The sequence below is a fragment of the Branchiostoma lanceolatum genome, chromosome 6, assembly GCF_035083965.1.
Source record: "Branchiostoma lanceolatum isolate klBraLanc5 chromosome 6, klBraLanc5.hap2, whole genome shotgun sequence".
Taxonomy (NCBI): domain Eukaryota; kingdom Metazoa; phylum Chordata; class Leptocardii; order Amphioxiformes; family Branchiostomatidae; genus Branchiostoma; species Branchiostoma lanceolatum.
The window spans coordinates 2,288,116-2,305,559 of record NC_089727.1 but is presented as its reverse complement, the minus strand read 5'-3'; the positions used below and the strand labels follow the sequence as shown (position 1 = coordinate 2,305,559).

At 42.1% G+C, this 17,444-nt stretch overlaps 1 protein-coding gene across 3 annotated transcripts in view; it reads right to left on the bottom strand.

Annotated features, from left to right (window-relative positions):
* Positions 1-17,444, bottom strand: part of LOC136436139 (protein diaphanous homolog 2-like) — a 38,803-nt gene that overhangs the window by 5,427 nt on the left and 15,932 nt on the right. For 2 of the 3 annotated variants that reach the window (XM_066429904.1, XM_066429905.1), the window contains 21 exons: positions 17,197-17,266; positions 16,613-16,743; positions 15,811-15,916; positions 15,051-15,161; positions 14,293-14,411; positions 13,644-13,760; positions 12,936-13,051; positions 12,475-12,539; positions 12,046-12,162; positions 11,437-11,751; positions 10,733-10,844; positions 10,143-10,259; positions 8,941-9,137; positions 8,500-8,586; positions 7,521-7,673; positions 6,829-6,958; positions 6,147-6,271; positions 5,363-5,527; positions 4,721-4,862; positions 4,022-4,135; positions 1,504-1,578 (listed from right to left, as the gene is read on the bottom strand). In XM_066429904.1, the coding sequence (XP_066286001.1) occupies positions 1,504-1,578; positions 4,022-4,135; positions 4,721-4,862; positions 5,363-5,527; positions 6,147-6,271; positions 6,829-6,958; positions 7,521-7,673; positions 8,500-8,586; positions 8,941-9,137; positions 10,143-10,259; positions 10,733-10,844; positions 11,437-11,751; positions 12,046-12,162; positions 12,475-12,539; positions 12,936-13,051; positions 13,644-13,760; positions 14,293-14,411; positions 15,051-15,161; positions 15,811-15,916; positions 16,613-16,743; positions 17,197-17,266 (2,684 nt within the window). The remainder of the gene's footprint in view (positions 1-1,503; positions 1,579-4,021; positions 4,136-4,720; positions 4,863-5,362; positions 5,528-6,146; positions 6,272-6,828; positions 6,959-7,520; positions 7,674-8,499; positions 8,587-8,940; positions 9,138-10,142; positions 10,260-10,732; positions 10,845-11,436; positions 11,752-12,045; positions 12,163-12,474; positions 12,540-12,935; positions 13,052-13,643; positions 13,761-14,292; positions 14,412-15,050; positions 15,162-15,810; positions 15,917-16,612; positions 16,744-17,196; positions 17,267-17,444) is intronic. The other variant, XM_066429906.1, reaches the window with a different exon arrangement.

Here is a 17,444-nt window from a genome sequence, read left to right as displayed (position 1 = left end):
CACATTACAGTAGGCTTTGCACATATTAGAACAGGCTTTGCACACATTATAGCAGGTTTACACACAATACAACAAGCTTTGCATATACAGGAGCATGGGCGGTTTTGTGCATTGGTACAGGGAACGCCATTGTGCATGTACATGTAAAAGTCACCAGATTGGACTAGTGAGACTTAGTACTGGTGTAAGTTGAGGCAGGGTCAACTGAGAGAAGTGGCAGCAGCATTGCAGACAAGAAACTTTTTTTTTTCAAAGTAAAAAATCTTGATTTTTATGAACTGAGACAGCTTAGTGCATGGCGCTGGGGACACCTAGTACCTCATACAGGTACTGCAGCAAGTACAAAATTCCCAACATGCAACTTTGCCGCACACCATTGTCTGCGTGGCTTTGGGATAATGGCTGATAAACATGATACTTAAAAAGCATATCACAAAGCTAAAATTACATGTAAGCTTCCAGAAAGCGCTGATCTTGTATGTAGTACGTCTTAGCCTTTATGCAGGTTAAAATCATTGGTGTAAAAGCATGCTTGTTACTATGGCGATGAGATGAGAATGACAGGGTGCCATGGCAACACAGCTCTACAGAATCAACATCAAGGAAGCCATACTCACATACACAGCTGGAAGATTGTAGGGAGAGAATAACACAGAACAGGAAAGGGGAGCACAACAGACACACAGGTTAGTGGAAGTACAGCGACATACATTTTGTACACAAACAACAGTAGTACTGATCACAGAACAGAGCTCAAGGATTTGTGTGATACTTTGTATCACACTATCAGCCCCACTACTAAGTATGCATAGAAATTGAAGGGAGAAATAAAGAATACCGAATGTGGAGGATTTTGTTAGTCAACGATTATAAAAGAATGACAACTATTCAAAATAAAATGACAAGACAGATGTGACAGATGCTGCAATGAATGTTGATAGCAGGGCTGACGTGGGACTCACACTTATACATTGTAAGTTCTGGGAATGCATGTATGGCAGACTGCAAGGCAAGGGCACATGTACATTTGCAGGCCTGGCTTTAGGGCAACAGGGCACATGAATGGCTGACCAGGGTACATGTACATGTATGGGTGGCTGGGGGACAGCAGGACACAAGTATGGCTGGCCTTGGGACAGCAGGGCACAACTATGGCAGACCAGGGCACAGGTATAGCTGACTAGGGCACATATATGGTTGGTCTTGGGACGGCAGGGCACACAGGGCAGATGTATGGCTGACCAGGGCACAAGTATGGCTGGCCTTGGGACAGCAGGGCACACGGGGCACATGTATGGGTTTATGGCTGGGCTTGGGACAGCAGGGCACATGTATGGCTGACCAGGGCACATGTATGGCTGACCAGGGCACATGTATGGCTGACCAGGGCACATGTATGGCTGACCAGGGCACATGTATGGGCGGCTGGGGGACAGCAGGGGACACAGGGCACAAGTATGGCTGACCAGGGCACATGTATGGGCAGCTGGGGGACAGTCTTACCTCCGTACTCGGGTATGACACCCAGTCTGTATTCTAGAAGCCTAAGGGACTCTGGATGGAGGGGGTGTCCGTGGTCTGTAAGGGTCACAACTCACAGATTAGGCCTGACTGATGCTTTCTTAGTTCTCACAGAGGCTTCCTACGTTTTGTACATGAAGTCAAGTGTCCTGGTTCTGAGTTCTTTGTCTTTAATGCTGACACACGGTCTTAGATAACAGAATAAACCAGGTACATGTAGCATCTCAACTTGAATGTCAAGAGTACAAATGTACTCATAATGAAAGCATTGATACATGTGTGTATCTGTACTTAAAAAAATTCACATGTCAAATTTGATAAATCAAAGCAACTTGAGGCACTTTGTAGTTAAAAATGATGTGTCCTATATACATGATGAATGCAAATCGTAGAGCTTTCCAGAGACATTTTGAGGTCTAGTTTCAAATTTTGGTACAAAAGTTGTAGTTTGTTGACTGCCCCTGAGAGCCAAGAATCACAGGCACAGCCTTGGAAAAGACCAAGATGGCCAGCTAGTTCTATCTATAGGATATACAGTCAAACCTGTATTAGCGGTCACCTTTGCATAGCGGCCACCTGCCCATAGTGGTCACTTTTTGTCGGTCCCTTGGATTTTTCCCATTGACATAAGCATTAAGAATTAGGCTATAGCGGCCACCTGTCCAACGCGGTCGCGGCCAGACGATTTTCGGTCCCGCGAGTACAGTAACACTGCCGATAACGGCCAATGTGCGCCGGTGGAAGCCGCATCGCCACCGCACGCCGGGTTCAAAATCTTCATTTTTTAATGCAGTTATCAAGTTTATGTGAACTCAACTTTACGGGATAATAATAAAGAAATGTTTTATCTTCGTTAGATTATCCATGGTTTGACGCGCGCGAAGTCAAGTATTTCTTCACATGGCTTGCGTTTGTACATCGTAGCATATTTGACTATTTGGATTGGACAAAGATTACGGTAGTTTTTGGAAAATACAACCCGCACATGTATCTGATGCGCTAAGTTGGCGAATTATTTCAATGTCGGCCCAATATTTCCGTTTTCAAAATGGCGGAGCAGCATAAAGGTCATCGGAAGACACCACTGTTGCGGAGGTATAGTGTATTAAATCTATTTTGCTGCAAACTATCACTGAGGATAATTACTGAACCAAAAGCTTCAAACTAAATATGGATAACATTACTATCTTGTAAAATTTGGGCTGTTGCAATTTTCTGAAAAGAAAAAAGCCCTCAAAAGAGCGACCTTCCTCTCATTACCCTATTAGCATAATGGTAGAGCCGATCATGACAAGCAAACAACAACAGATTAGGAAAATTGTCGCCACGATTTTGTGTTTGAAAACGGTCGAAAACGAACAGTAAGTGGCAACTGAGCAACATATATTTTGTTCTATACTAACTAGGGGGCATTTTGCTGCGAAGAACTTTGTTTCATATGATTAAAACTCGTTGGTGACGCGTGTGCCGGCAGCGAAGCAGTCGCGAAGGATCAAGAGTTGAGTATGGCGATGCTGGTCTGTTCAGACCTGAAGCTCGAGCAGACCATGGATTTTGGAGTTGGCAGATACAATAATTCTTTTTTCAAGCCCATAATAGAAGTAATAGAACAACAATCGAATTTCTAAAATGTGCCTTACCTGTGTAATGTTAAATGTGTACTGTACGGTGAATAAATGTATCTCAGTGGGTACTGAAAACATGTGTCACTCGTGGTCAATTAATCAACATTTTCTCCATAGCGGCCACCTGTCCTTAGCGGCCAGTTTTGGCCAGTCCCTTGAGTGACCGCTATAGACAGGTTTGACTGTACATTATTGTACAGTACTGTTGTAACTTAAGACACCCTGGACTGAAAGCAAGTTTGGAGGACAATATCACATGTACTACGACTAAAGGATAAGAGTTATTTACTTCTGGTCCAGACTACTGGTAATAAAGAAGTGCAAGGTACATGTATGTATGAGAGACCAATACAGAAAAATTGATCCATAAGATATTGAACAGTTTACCACAGCTGAGTTTGTGGAGAGAACAGAGGGTATCTCATTCTCAGGGACAGAGAAAGCCAGTGTGGGGTGGGAGTACAGCAGGGAACATTATGTAAAAAAAAAAGTAAAGAAGGTAAAAAACGAAGGTAGATAAACAGGGAAAATAAAGTAGATAAAGCAATGTCTTGTGTAACATAACATTTTGGCCAGGGTTCTGGCTGGTTGTTCACACTCTAACAATGACTGGGTTTACCCAAACAGAGAGTACAATCATGTGTACTACATTTAACATTTGTACTTAAAAGTCTGCTAACTATTGACACACCAAACTACAGTTACAAATTTTGCAACATGCAACCATGAATGCAACATTCAAATTAACCTAAGTGTCTATCCTTCCTGATGACAGTATTAAGACATCGTTTGCAGTTTTAAAAAAATCAGATTGATATATTTACCCCCTGAAAGACATGAACTTTCTGCAGTAAATGTTGGTACCAGTGACCTACCGTTCGCCGCCCCTCGAGGCGTTCTTTTCCTGCCCTCCTTCTTCTCCCTGCTGAAGGCCTTGCCTGTCTGTAGCGCCTCGATCAGACTGTCCATAACACCCTCCTGGTCTCCCTCTGTGGAAATATAAACGTCAACAAGGAATCAGAAATGGCAGATGTCACCCCCTCAGAGGAAAGTGCGCCCTCTAGCAGAACATACAGGAACTGCTCCGATCAGACTGACCATCACACCCTCCTGGTCTCCCTCTGTGGACATATAAACAACAATCAGAGATGGCAGACTTCACCCCCTCAGAGGAAAGTGCGCCCTCTAGCAGAATATACAGGAACTACATCCATCACAGCCTCCTAGTCTCCCTCTGTGGAAAAAATAAACAAGAAACAATCAGAGACGGCAGACTTCACCCCTTCAGAGGAAAGTGCACCCTCTAGCAGGACATACAGGAACTGCATCCATCACATCTTCACGGTGTCCCACTGTGGATAAATACAATCGAAAGAAATTCAAGTCATGCTGAGTCTTTTTTTCTACTTTTACAAAAAATTGGAAGCTTTAGGGACCTCTTCATTAGATGGCTTGTAGCTTTACATGTAGACAAGACTTGAAGGATTTGAATGTAACACAACAAACTACTGCCATGTGCCTCTAGAGCTGGTCCTTTTGTCATTTCTGTGATTATCAGAGAAATGGGAACATACCGGCATTCATGTCGATGATGGCCTTCTGCTGCTTGAGCTTCATCTTTTCCTTCTTCTCTCGTTCTGCCCGTTCCTTGGCTTCTTTCACTCTCTTCATCTTCTCCTGTGTTTCCCTGATCTTCTCATTCTCCTTCTGGGCTTGCTGTGGAAGTGCAGAAAATATGGACAATGGAAAAATCTGATGTAAAATAGCATGATTTTAACAATCTTTAAAAAGTTTTTTTATACATGATGTACATGTACTCTCGTATAACGTATTCTTAACAGAGAATGCCTAAAATGTCTAATGTGACTAGTATATTGTATTCTTTTTTCTGCCTTGCACCCTCCTGGTGATAATGAAACATGAGAATGATAGTGGGTTGTATGTCATTCATCTTGTACCGAATAAAGCTGACTTTAAACCTCTAGTTACAGGTAGTATACCACATGGTGTTGGAGCAAACACAACACAGGCCACATCAATCTAACATCTGGACTTAGTTCTTGGATTGGAAAAAACAATGCTAAGCTGGAAACCAAAGACCAAGTTGGAAGGAAAAGTCTGTACCCACATATACCTTGGTATATCACAATTTTGTGTATATGGACAAGTCAAAATTTTCCTCTTAGGCCTCTGTGAAGAGCTCCTATATAACTTACGTAGAAATCGGACTTGAAGGTGGCCAGATCACCGAACAACTCCTCCATGGAGACCTTGGTGGTGTCGAAGCAGAAGAACTCGGCCAGGTTCTTGTAGAGAGTCTGCATGTGGCTGTGCATGCCCTTCAGGAGGTCGTACTGCTCACGAGCAACCTCCACAAAGTCGTGAGAACGGTTAAGGAATAAACATGGAAGCTACAAGTTGTCAAAGTATCTGCATCTGTATCTACATAGCCAGGAAAACCGCCCTTTGGCATAATACACCAGCTTTGCAGGCATGCGGCGCGGCAGCAGCTGGTTATATTATACCAAACAACACATCCAACCTTCAGTATATATCTAAAGTAAACTCAAACCAGTTCAGCTCAAATGAAATCAATGATGCTAATTTTTCACTGGTCGTGACATAGAAGACAGATGATCTGTACAGTATTTACATGTACAGGTTCAGTGTACCGGGGAAACCAGGGCACTAAGGTGTGCCATGGCTAATCGTCCCGTCCTAAGGACTGCAACCCTTTCCAGCAGCGTGCATGAACGACACAGCCAGAATTTGAACTCACGACCCCTTGGCCCAGAGTCAGGGTCACTAACCACTGGACTACTCTACTACTTGGCAAGTTATAGTGACAGCCTTGTCATCTAAGTATTAAACCTGGATTCTCCAAATACTGGTTGCAGTCCTTAAAGAGGATGTCAGCTCATTGGTCCACATTTTAAGGACAGTATTTTCAAAAGAATTCACCACATTGGTGCTACTCTCATTTCTCTACATGAAGGATATTTGCATCTTCTCCTTGAACTTGTCTGCAGGGTCGGCGTTGGTTGCCTGGTTCTTCAGCTCTGTCTCCAGCATGGTGATGTTCTTCTCCATCTGAGACATGCTCTTCTGCAGGGTGTCCTCAGAAACTGTACAAATGGGTGGAAACAGTTATCTTGGCTGTATTTCTTAACCATTAGCACACTGAATTAGCCTTTCAGTACCCCGTTCGTTATTTGTTACAGAGTTAGGCAGCAGGGAGAAGGTTAAGTACAGCTTTGTTCATCAACAACTGAAAGGCTGGTTTCAGATGTTTATGATCGTTCTTTCACAATATCATCATCAAGGATGAGCTGAACTGAACAATAATATGCCGACTGAGTATTGAATCATTGTACGTGTATTGAATGTATATTGCACAGCCTAACCAACAGTGTTGTGGGCCCCAATGGGTTTGCGGTTTCTTGGATGAGACACTAAGCCATTAGAACTATGTTTGAGGAGAACCACACCTTCAAGAAGTTTAAGAGCTCACCACATATTGAAAAGACTTAAAGAGTCAGCTGCTGCTCCATGTTTGATAGCCCTAATTCTTCTCTTCACTTGATCAATACCATTGGCCAAATGGGTACCGGTAGTCTATATTCGTAATGCCTACTCCCCCCCCCCCAAACACTTTACTTGACAAAAGAAAAAGTTGACTGACCTCTGGCCGCCTTTTCCACATGCAGGATCTCGTCTCCGAAGGTGATCATGTCCGGGTACCGCTCCTCGATCATCCGTGCCACGAAGTGGAGCAGTGTCGAGTTGTTGTCCACCGTCTTCGTGCCTCGCAACTGCAGAGGGAAAACAAATGAAGCTCTCTATTGATGAAACATTGAAATATCTAACCCTTACACACAACAAAAACGTTTTCTACTTTTGGGGAGCTTTCAAGTTGTTGTCCATCGTCTTCATGCCTCGCAATTGCAGAGGATAACAGATCAAGCGCTCACTGACCTGCAAGGAAAGGTAAATCATTTGGATATTTGATATTTATATGTGCATGCATCACTACAACTGGCAAAATTGAGATGGACGTCACATCTTCCTTCAGAGTTGCACATCAAAAACTAGTTGACATGCCCGAGCAGTATACATTTGTATATGAATGATTACCTTTCTTTTACATCTTTTCCTCATTAGGGTAAGTACAGGTCATAAAAACAACATGATAAGTTGTTATGAATACAGTGTATGAATCCGGCTGCAGTTGAACTGGTAAAAAAAATATCTTTCGCACATTACAACTTTTAGTCAACTGTAATTATCCTTGCAGAATTATATCAGACAAAACAACACATTATCCTTCCATCTACTTGGAGTTGGGAAACACAGAAATAACACATGACTTCCCACCTTAGTGAGGAAGTTGAGCTCGAAGCCGTAGGACTGAGCGTTCCTGGAGCCAGAGTTCATGTAGTTCCCCACCATCAGCAGCAGCTCCAGCATCTTGGCAAACTTGGAGCTGTTCTTCACTTCTTCTGAGGCTGCCGTCACGTTCACTATATCCTGGGGGGAACAGGCACAACAGAAGAGCTTTACAACAACATCCAGCATGTTAGCAAACTTGGAGCTGTTCTTCACTTCTTCTGAGGCTGCCGTCACGTTCACTATATCCTGGGGGGAACAGGCACAACAGAAGAGCTTTACAACAACATCCAGCATGTTAGCAAACTTGGAGCTGTTCTTCACTTCTTCTGAGGCTGCCGTCACGTTCACTATATCCTGGGGGGAACAGGCACAACAGAAGAGCTTTACAACAACATCCAGCATGTTAGCAAACTTGGAGCTGTTCTTCACTTCTTCTGAGGCTGCCGTCACGTTCACTATATCCTGGGGGAACAGGCACAACACAAGAGCTTTACAACAGCGGAAGAACATTACAACATCCAGCATCTTGGCAAACTTGGAGCTGTTTTTTCACTTCTTCTGAGGCTGCCGTCACGTTCACTATATCCTGGGGAAACAGAGGAGCATCATAACAAGCTCTCCAATTTTTTACTTATTCAAGAGACATCTAAAAACCTGGATGAGCTGCTGCTCTACCATGGAGGCTGCTGTCACCTCCATAATATCCTGGTGAACACAGACACTAGATAGACTGATGTTTTGTATCATTAGATGCTGTCCAAACAACTCCATTTGAATAGAGAGCTAAAAACCAGGAACAAATTTACCTTTCTACTCATAGCTGTTTGGGGATCATGGGAAAGCTTCCTTATAGGTTACCTCAGAAGCAGATAAAACACAAATCCCAGAAGCCTTAGCATACAACACAAAAATTATCCAAAACTCTGCTACTTTAAGGACTTGAAAAAAAAGAACGTCCACTCACTGGCTTGATGTCTTGAATGACCTCTTCAAATTTCATCTTGAAGAGGATGCACTGCAGCCTGGGGACCATCCTCTTAATGTCACTCACCTGAACAAACAAACAAACAAACAAACAAACAAACAGTCTTCAGCATAAACATCAACTACAAACACCCAGTGTTGCAGATCTCAAGTCCCCAACTAGATCATGTGATGCAACTTTGTCTTTCTTGTTTTTCAAGTCTTTACTTAAATTTCTAAAATATTTTGTATACTATAGTGTACAATAGTACGTCTGCCCTATAGCCTACAAGAATATCTAGGTGCACCAGTGCACCCACAGTCAAACATTAGATGCACAGTCACAAATTAGGTGCACAGCCATAATTTTGGGTGCACAAAAGTGTTTTTTGTATTTTCAGCCCTGCATACTAGTACTACTTCTACTTCTATCAACCCTCACCATGACACAGAACTGTTCGGGTTCGCTGAGCTCCTCGAACTGGTCCCTCATGTCGCGCAGGGTGGCGAACTGCTCCGCCTCCGGCATCTGCTTGATGAGCCCCTGGATCATGCCCTCTGTCATCCTCTCCTCGTCGATCTCCAGAATCAGCCGCTTTATCTCGCTGTGAGGGATCTTATAGGACCCCAGGAAGATGGCTGCAAGGAAACAAAGCATATGGTTGGAAACTTGAACAGCTGCAGACTCTCCACATCTACCTGCACAGACACGGACCTGCGGGAAGCTAATGAAGTTGCGCTGAGCTGGACTGAGATACATTGCGACAAGCTACAATGATGTTGATGATGATGTTGGAAACTTGTATATTTCTAATTGAGAGATCAGGTAGTTGACCCGTGTGTGACCTCGCTCCTTGATGTCGACACTACAGTGAGTAGTCACAGAGATCGCAAGGCTGTGGCCGGAAGCGGAAGCAGACAGTGACAAGCACAGGGCGACCACGTATGGGTGGACACTGAGCAGAAGTGTTATCGTAAATGAACAAAAATTACTTGCGTGACATTGTCCCTACTTTATAGTTATCATAACAGTCCTTCTGATATAAGGAGACCACCACAAACATTGGTTTACAAAGCTCACAACCAGGGGTTTGCCAACCCCAGACCTCAGGGAAGACTCCCAAAGCAATGGAAAGACCAGATTGTGTAAGACACAGTAAAGCGCCCTGGATGATGCAACATGAAGAAATGGTCTTGGTACTTAGGCATGTAGGTTTAACACCCCAAAGTAGGTCTATTTACATGTAGTTGACTAGTCTTAAAATTAAATCTTTGAATAAAATAATCGAATCAGCACCATGGACAGGGGCAATGCACAATCCCAGGCTTTTCAGCACCAGGGACAAAACCAGACGGAAAAAATAGACTTGAAGGGATACATTTTGAGACCTGCAATTCTACATGGTTTTATAGATGACCATTCAGTCAACATGAAGCATGTCTCTTTCAGTGACAAAAAGACACACTGACAGAAAGAAAACTGCACATGTAGCTATAATAATAGAAGACTCTACATGTATGTACCAATGATTCTTTTCTGAAACACATCCAAAGAAGGAAACTTCACACAATGACCATAACAGGGACTTAGACAGCCAAGCCTTCTGTGTCAGACTAAAAAAAAAAATGAAACATGGGACTTACATAGATTCTGAGCTGTCTTTGCATCCAAGACTTTCAGTTCCTTCACCTTCTTCTTCTTCATCTCCTTCCCCTCAGTCACGTCTCCTCCTCCCTCCTCTACACCTACCTTTCCTCTGGCTGGAGAAAAAAAAGTAATGTCTTTGATATACAATGTAGTCCACACTTTCATTCACTGTGCAGGTAGATTCTCGTAATTGATAGACCACTAACATGTCATGTTTACATCCATTTTGTATTTATGTATGTCATTGACATTGTGTTTTACTCATGTTTGTGATCATGATTAGAAGGTGTTATACAAGCAACTGTGCTTTTTGCTTGACACTCGTAAAATAGATGTGAATAAAAAAATATAGTAATAAAACCACATGTCTATGGCAGGAATATTCACACAACCTCGGAACATTACACTGGCACTAGTTCTGTTGATGATATAACATTAAAGAAGACGAAAATTGAGTGGCCTTCACACAAATTGCAAAAGCAAAAAAAGAAAAGCAAATTGCAATAAAAAAGGAAGTTAAAGAAAAGAGTTGCCCTTCTACTCCTTCTTTGGCAAAAAAGGATGCGTTGCAGTAAGAATGACTTACGTCTACTCGACGCGAAGTTGTTCTGTAGAAGGTGGAAAAGGTCCTCGTTTTCAAACTTCTCCTCTTTAACCTTAGTCCAGAAGCAGTTCCGCGTCAGGGTCCTTGGTGGCAGCTGGAAAAACAAAGCTACGAGTTACCACTGATCTAAACCTACTGTGGGAGAATATCACACTCTCCCTCAGAAACAAGTATAAAGTATCTGCTATCATCAACACAACTGTTAAGTGTTGATGTAGGAGTTGCCACAAGGAGAGTCAAGCAAACACGTCTCAAGTATATGATGCAAGAATAGGAATGAGCTTAGTCACTTAGGGATTGGCCGTTTGGTGTTCTACCAGCGGTAGGCCCAACGTAAGTCTATTTTAGAACGTTCCCAGAATGGGAGAACAGCTTTCAACTATTTTACATATATTTACATTCGCCACAGTCGAAACTTCACTATTCCTATGTGTTGACTTCACTAGACATAGAAAGGTATCAATCTTACTTTTGCCCAACTTACTTGCTATCGTAAAAGTGCCTGGCAAACTTCTCCCAACCTTGGATATTGGAATTTTTCTTTTACACAACCAGCAATGTCTCTCACCTGCTTACATTTCAATGTCTATCAGAAACCTTCCTCAGAGCTTCTGACATAGGTGACAGACATCACTGGTTGTTTAAAAGAAAAACTTGAAGAAATTATTTTCAGAAGTTCTTCCTACCTTGTTCCAGTTAGCCCTTTTCATGGTGACCTCTGGTTTGTATTTCTTCTTGGGCTGCATCCCCGGCGGAAGGACGTTGGCAGGGGAGCCCATCATGGGAGGCGCCCCAGGGGGTGGGGGAGGGCCCATGCCCGGCGGGGGAGGGGGTGGGGGAGGCCCGCCTCCCGGTGGGGGCGGCGGAGGGGGTGGACCGCCTCCTGGAGGGGGTGGGGGAGGGGGGATGCCCCCAGGAGGGGGGGGTGGGGGAGGGATGCCCCCAGGAGGGGGAGGGGGTGGAGGTATGCCTGTACCAGCAGGAATCCCACCAACTTTTATCTGTGAAGGAAAACAAACAAAAACAAATAAATAACAACAAACAAATGACAAAACAATGATAAAGAGTCACTCGTTTATTCCTTGATTCTGGGACATTTCAAAGTAAAAATCTGCCAAGAGGACATTACAATAGTTAGTAATACAATGTACATGTATGTAAATGACCACTCACAATTTCAGCATTAATGTGATCAATTTACTGGATCCATGGAGCTGAAATTTGTAAATGCAACACCTCAAATTGGTGTCATCAAAAATGACAACCTGCTGCCACAAATTTATATACAGACTTACCCTATTTTCTAGTTCTGCTACTTTAGATTCGTAGTCCTTGATTTTGCCCTCGTACGTGGCCGTGTTCAGGGTCATCTTGGCTTCAGTTTCTTGCCTCGCTGTCAGCTCATGTTCGAGCTGCAACAGAAAACAGACCAAATCAGAGGATGGACTTACAAAACTGATAACATACAGAATAAATCGTGACTAAGAATCACATTTCTATGTCTTCCTGTCAGTCTTAAAGACCAAACAAAAAGTTAAACTAGTAACAGTTTATCTAGATGAGCTGTCAACTTGAAGATAGATTAACTTTTTTTGTGTTGTGCTTTTGTACCTGTTAATTTGCTCCTTTCACGGATCTGACATCATAATGTAGACCCAGGAAGGTCCCTGGCTCAATTATGTGTGCGTATGACATGCAACAAAGATTGATTGATAACAACGAACCTGCTTCTGTAGTTCCTCCGCTTTGAACTCGGCTTCTTCTACTTTTGCCTTATCTACAAGTCCCTCTGTGGACGACACAGTGTGCAAGACATAGTCAGTAACAAGAAACCATGATATAGGATAAAATGGTTTCATCTTCAACCTCATCCAGCATTAACAGTCCAGTCTCTTTGTTCATTTACTGTTTTACATTTGTACTTTGGAAAAGCACAGTTACTGTAATTTGAATTTCAAACGTATTGGCCTTCATAAAGGCGGCCAGCCAGTTTGACATAGTGAAGCTAAATAGCATGTTTTGAAATTATTGGTGAGATCAAAGTAATAATTTAGCACAACAGTCCTGCCATAGCAGGCTAAAAATGTAGCTAACAAATTAGTAGCAGTTTAACATCACCATACAAAATGGTAGTGCTTTTTATTAAAGATGTAAACAGCACTCATTTGCTTATTTGCAAACTCACCTATGAGAGGTTCTACGTCTACCTGGAACCGTTTCGTTCTGAAGTCTGGGTCGACTCCGCTCTTGTGCAGGACAATCTGAGCCACACACTCCTCAATAAGTTTGAAGTACTGCGGCCTGGAAGGTGAAAATTTTACTGATAGGGTTCATCATTGTTACAGCAGCTTTTAGTAATTCACTTAGCCTAGGAATCTGTTCTAACAAATCTAAGGGAAAGTATGGCACACTGATGTCTGAAGCTCCACTATATGCAAGGCTGCTGGTTTCATGTCACCATCCTAAAGGACGAATGCAACCCCAAACAGCCATGCCGGTTTATAGATAACCCCAAACATATGTTTAAGTCGAGGGCCACAGAGACATAAATGTGACACGTCTGGGCTTATATCCAGTATGGTTTATATCAAGAACTGTTTACAACTTATGGGCCTTCATCGACTTTGACTTCCCACATGCACAGTTGGAACCAAGAACCATTTTTTTTTTTCATTCATACATTTCTTTTTATTCGAAAGACAAACTTACATACACAGGAAATGGTCTCTACCTCTCTGAATTATGTACAGGATTTTACACAATGGGCTATTAATATAATATCAAACAATCACACCAACTTATTTACATTGTTCAAATCAACCAAGAGAGCTGGAGACCGTGCTAATAACAGACCTAAGCCACAGAATCATTGTAGACAACCCAACCCACTGACCTGGCCCAGGCATCGTCCCTGACGAGCACCAGATGCTGCAGGATGGACAGGAAGTACGGCTCGGCAGAGTTGTCGCTCACGGTGTTCTTCACCAGCTCAAACACCTCACGCACATCAGTACACACCGTTAAGGAACACAAGCTTTACGGGAATGGTTTACTCAACGTGTGCATTCTGCTGAAATGTCTGATTTGCCTATATATCAGTCATTACTTAAATCTTGTGTGCTGTTACATTCAAGGAACACAAGCTCAAATGGGAATTTTGAGTGCATTTTGTTGAAATTTTGTCTGATTTGCTTGTAAATTAGTCATTAGTCTGCAAACGTGGTATGTCTAATAAAGATTTCAAGATTACTTAAGTCTTGTCTGCTGCTTGTGAAACTTACTCTTTTGTCTGATTCAAGATATGGTTGCCTTTTCATTCCCATTACAATGATGCCCCATTCATAAGGACCCTGCATTTTGGAGATACACTGCAAATTTAGCTTAGCTTCCACTTAATGTACCTGTTCAGTAACATTTCTCAGTGAGAATATCTTATTTGGAACTTTTTCCTTTCCGTTAAAGCAAAATTGAGATGTACCCACAGAATGGGGTCTCTACTAGAAACTCAACAACTAAGCACATCAAATGGCAAGAAAGGATATTCCAGTTCTATTCTGATGTCGTTATATCTGTGTGAGAGTTCCTCAAAGTCTTCTTCCTTCTGCTCCTCGAAAACCCTCAGCTGGATGTACAGCTCCTCATTAGCTGTCTTATGAAGCTCCTGGGCATCGGAAGGAGGGAAGGAATCAAAGAAGGAAAAAAGCAGAGGACAAACATATATGATTCATTGTGTAGCTATGAATGACAGAGTACAACCAAAATAAGAACCCCTTTGGGTATGTTTACATCTTTCCAATGCAGTTCTTCAAAAATACTGTATGCAAGAGATTTGTTAAAAGTTTTGCTGAAAAACACAAAGAACATCAAATCTTTAAACCACTGCTTGTTACCTTTGTTGATGAAAACTTTAAGTATGAAGCATGGTAAATCTCTGACAGCAGTTTCAAAAATTTTACTCCACATTTCCTTACTGGAACAGATACATGTAAGGACATTTTGACTATAGAAAACGACTCAGTCTTACAACTCTTTTTGCTTAATTGTCATCATCATCATCGGTCTTCCTCTTACGAGGTGAAGCAAGTAAAGTTCGTTCTCCAGAATTTCTTGTCATTCATTGCAGAAAGGAGTCCTTCCAAATTAGTTTCAGTTTCTATGAGTTTCTTGAGAGTTGTGATTGTATGTATATCTAAATTGCTTTTTTTGTGCATTCCTCATGCTGTGCTTCCAGGGCCCCACAGGTGGACGTAAACAGAGATAGATAGATAAGTATAGAGGAGAGAACTCCACTGTCACTCACGCTGATCTGGTGGATGAGCCCCGCCCTCATGAACTCGTTCCTCAGGTGTAACCTGAAGTCCAGGTCATCAGGCGTGCTGGTCAGGGCGTTGATGAACTGGACACACCCAACCTGCAGTCAGGACAGGGAGGTAATGCATTCTCAATCTAGCTTTAAACTCACTACTATAGTGGTTACAAGAATTAATAAACTGTACACACCCAACCTGTAGTTAGGGCAAAGGGAGGGTGTTTCTCAATGTAGCATTGTACTCATTGAAAAGATAATATATACATACATACATACATACATATATATATATATATAGTCATGATAAAGAATTTTTAAATATCTAATCAACTGAACACACACAGCCTGGCAAAAGGACAAGGAGAGAGGGCATCTCAATCTAGATTTGAACTCACTGCAAAGCTACATAATATAGTCATGATTGTCGATTGACAAGGAACTAAAAACCGAACACACACAACCTTCATACTAGGATAAAGAAGCAGAAAATGTAAATGGGCCTTGACTAACATAAAAAATCTTGTCTTCCGCTGATTGTGACTAAAAAAACTGATGCTATGTACAAAAGAGTCATGGAAATGCACCTATGGTAGCTCTTTCAAGAACAACCCATGCCATAGAGTGTGATTTAGACGAGCAACAAAAGTCAAGGTTTGAACCTTTCAACTTTGATACAGGAGCAGCACTGCTAACCTCTGATTCTTTAAATGGTAAAGAATTTTGTGGAAAAGAAAGCAGAGAAAGAATGTACCTTGAGCGATGCGTTGTCTGTTTTGAGCCCATCGATGATGGGGACGAGCCTCTCCCTGTCTGCCACCTCTGCATTCACTGTGATGGCATCCAACACCTTATCGTGCCTGGGGAGGAACAGTCGGGGAGTCAGTACTACTGAAATCCTCTCAGTTTGGACATGACGTAGAATATACCGTGTTGTATGTTATTTATGTTGTACCCACCCGTAAAACGAACATTGGTATGACATAAAAATCAAATGCCTACCTACACTCGTTTCAAAATTATAGGCATTTTATTGAAATCGTTACGCTAAACTTCTTGAGTCCTTGACAAATATTGGGAAGAAAAACAAGATCTAGACGAATGACTTTAAAGGATACAGCCATTTCTAATTCAAAATGCTTTCAAAAAAGCAACAAACTCGTTACCAAAGTAAAGCAAAATAGCATCTTTCAATACCCCAGATGAATGACAACAACGAAAACAACATATTCCCTTCCCCATAAAAGAATATATCATCATCATCTGGTCGTGACAGTCTCAAGGTTGGCCATGGTCCTTCTCCTCCATCCTTCTCTATCCTCCATTGCACTGGGCAGGTTTTAAAGAATAGATAAATAAGAGTAGTAGTAGTAGTAGTAGTAGAACCGTTATTTTACTTGGATAGCCCTGTTGGCCTGTACAACAAATACATGTATACATGTCTGTTTTTCCCAGGGGTCCAAGTGGAGGGAGGGGGGGTGTCACGGGAAATAAATAGATAAATAAATAAGATACCAAACAATAAAAACAACAAGAAGAAGAAGAGTTAAACTTACCCATTGGGTACGAGGCACACAGCAGCCAGGATCTTGATGGCGTCAGTCATGATGGCGGGGTTGTCAGCGTCGACCGAGCGAGCCAGGATGGTCAGGCCATCTTCCTTATCCAACATTTGTCTCAACCCATACTGGAGAAAACACACACAAGAACTTATGATACAACTTGTATTACATGTAGTCGCATAAGGTATGCCCCATTCATATACATTTTTCAACAGATCTTTGACCTGACCAAGACCTTTGGGTCAAGGCTTTTGCAATTTCTTTACATGTGACACTATCATGCAACTTTGAAACCTGTTTTCCTCAAATCTATGGTCATTTCTATCATGTGGTAGAACTAATTAAAAGCTAAGTGTAATATAAGCAAGCATATTCTTTACAGACACAAAATGGACTACAAACAAGAACAATATTGATAGGGGGTGATGAAATTGCAATTTTGTTTGTTTATACAGCAGCATTTGTCAATACAATCTGACGGAAGGTAGTTCAGCACCAAGGACAGATATGTTACCTACTGACCCATTGCTTCATAAACTCTGATAACTGCTTTCCTCAGACCCAAACATGATTCTCACCTTGTTGTTCATGAAAGCCTTCAGACTCCTGACACACTCATGCTGGATCTTCTTCTCTGTTCTTCCATCACTGCAGGAACATAGTCAGGAATTCATTCATAAAAACCACATTCAACATGGCACAAACTCGAGTAGAAAATAATATTCTGATGGGATAGAAGTATAGAAAGTGATCACTGAAGAGCTAACCTTACACTGGTCACAGAGAAGGGAAGACAGATGCTATGTACAGTATTTACAGGTTTATT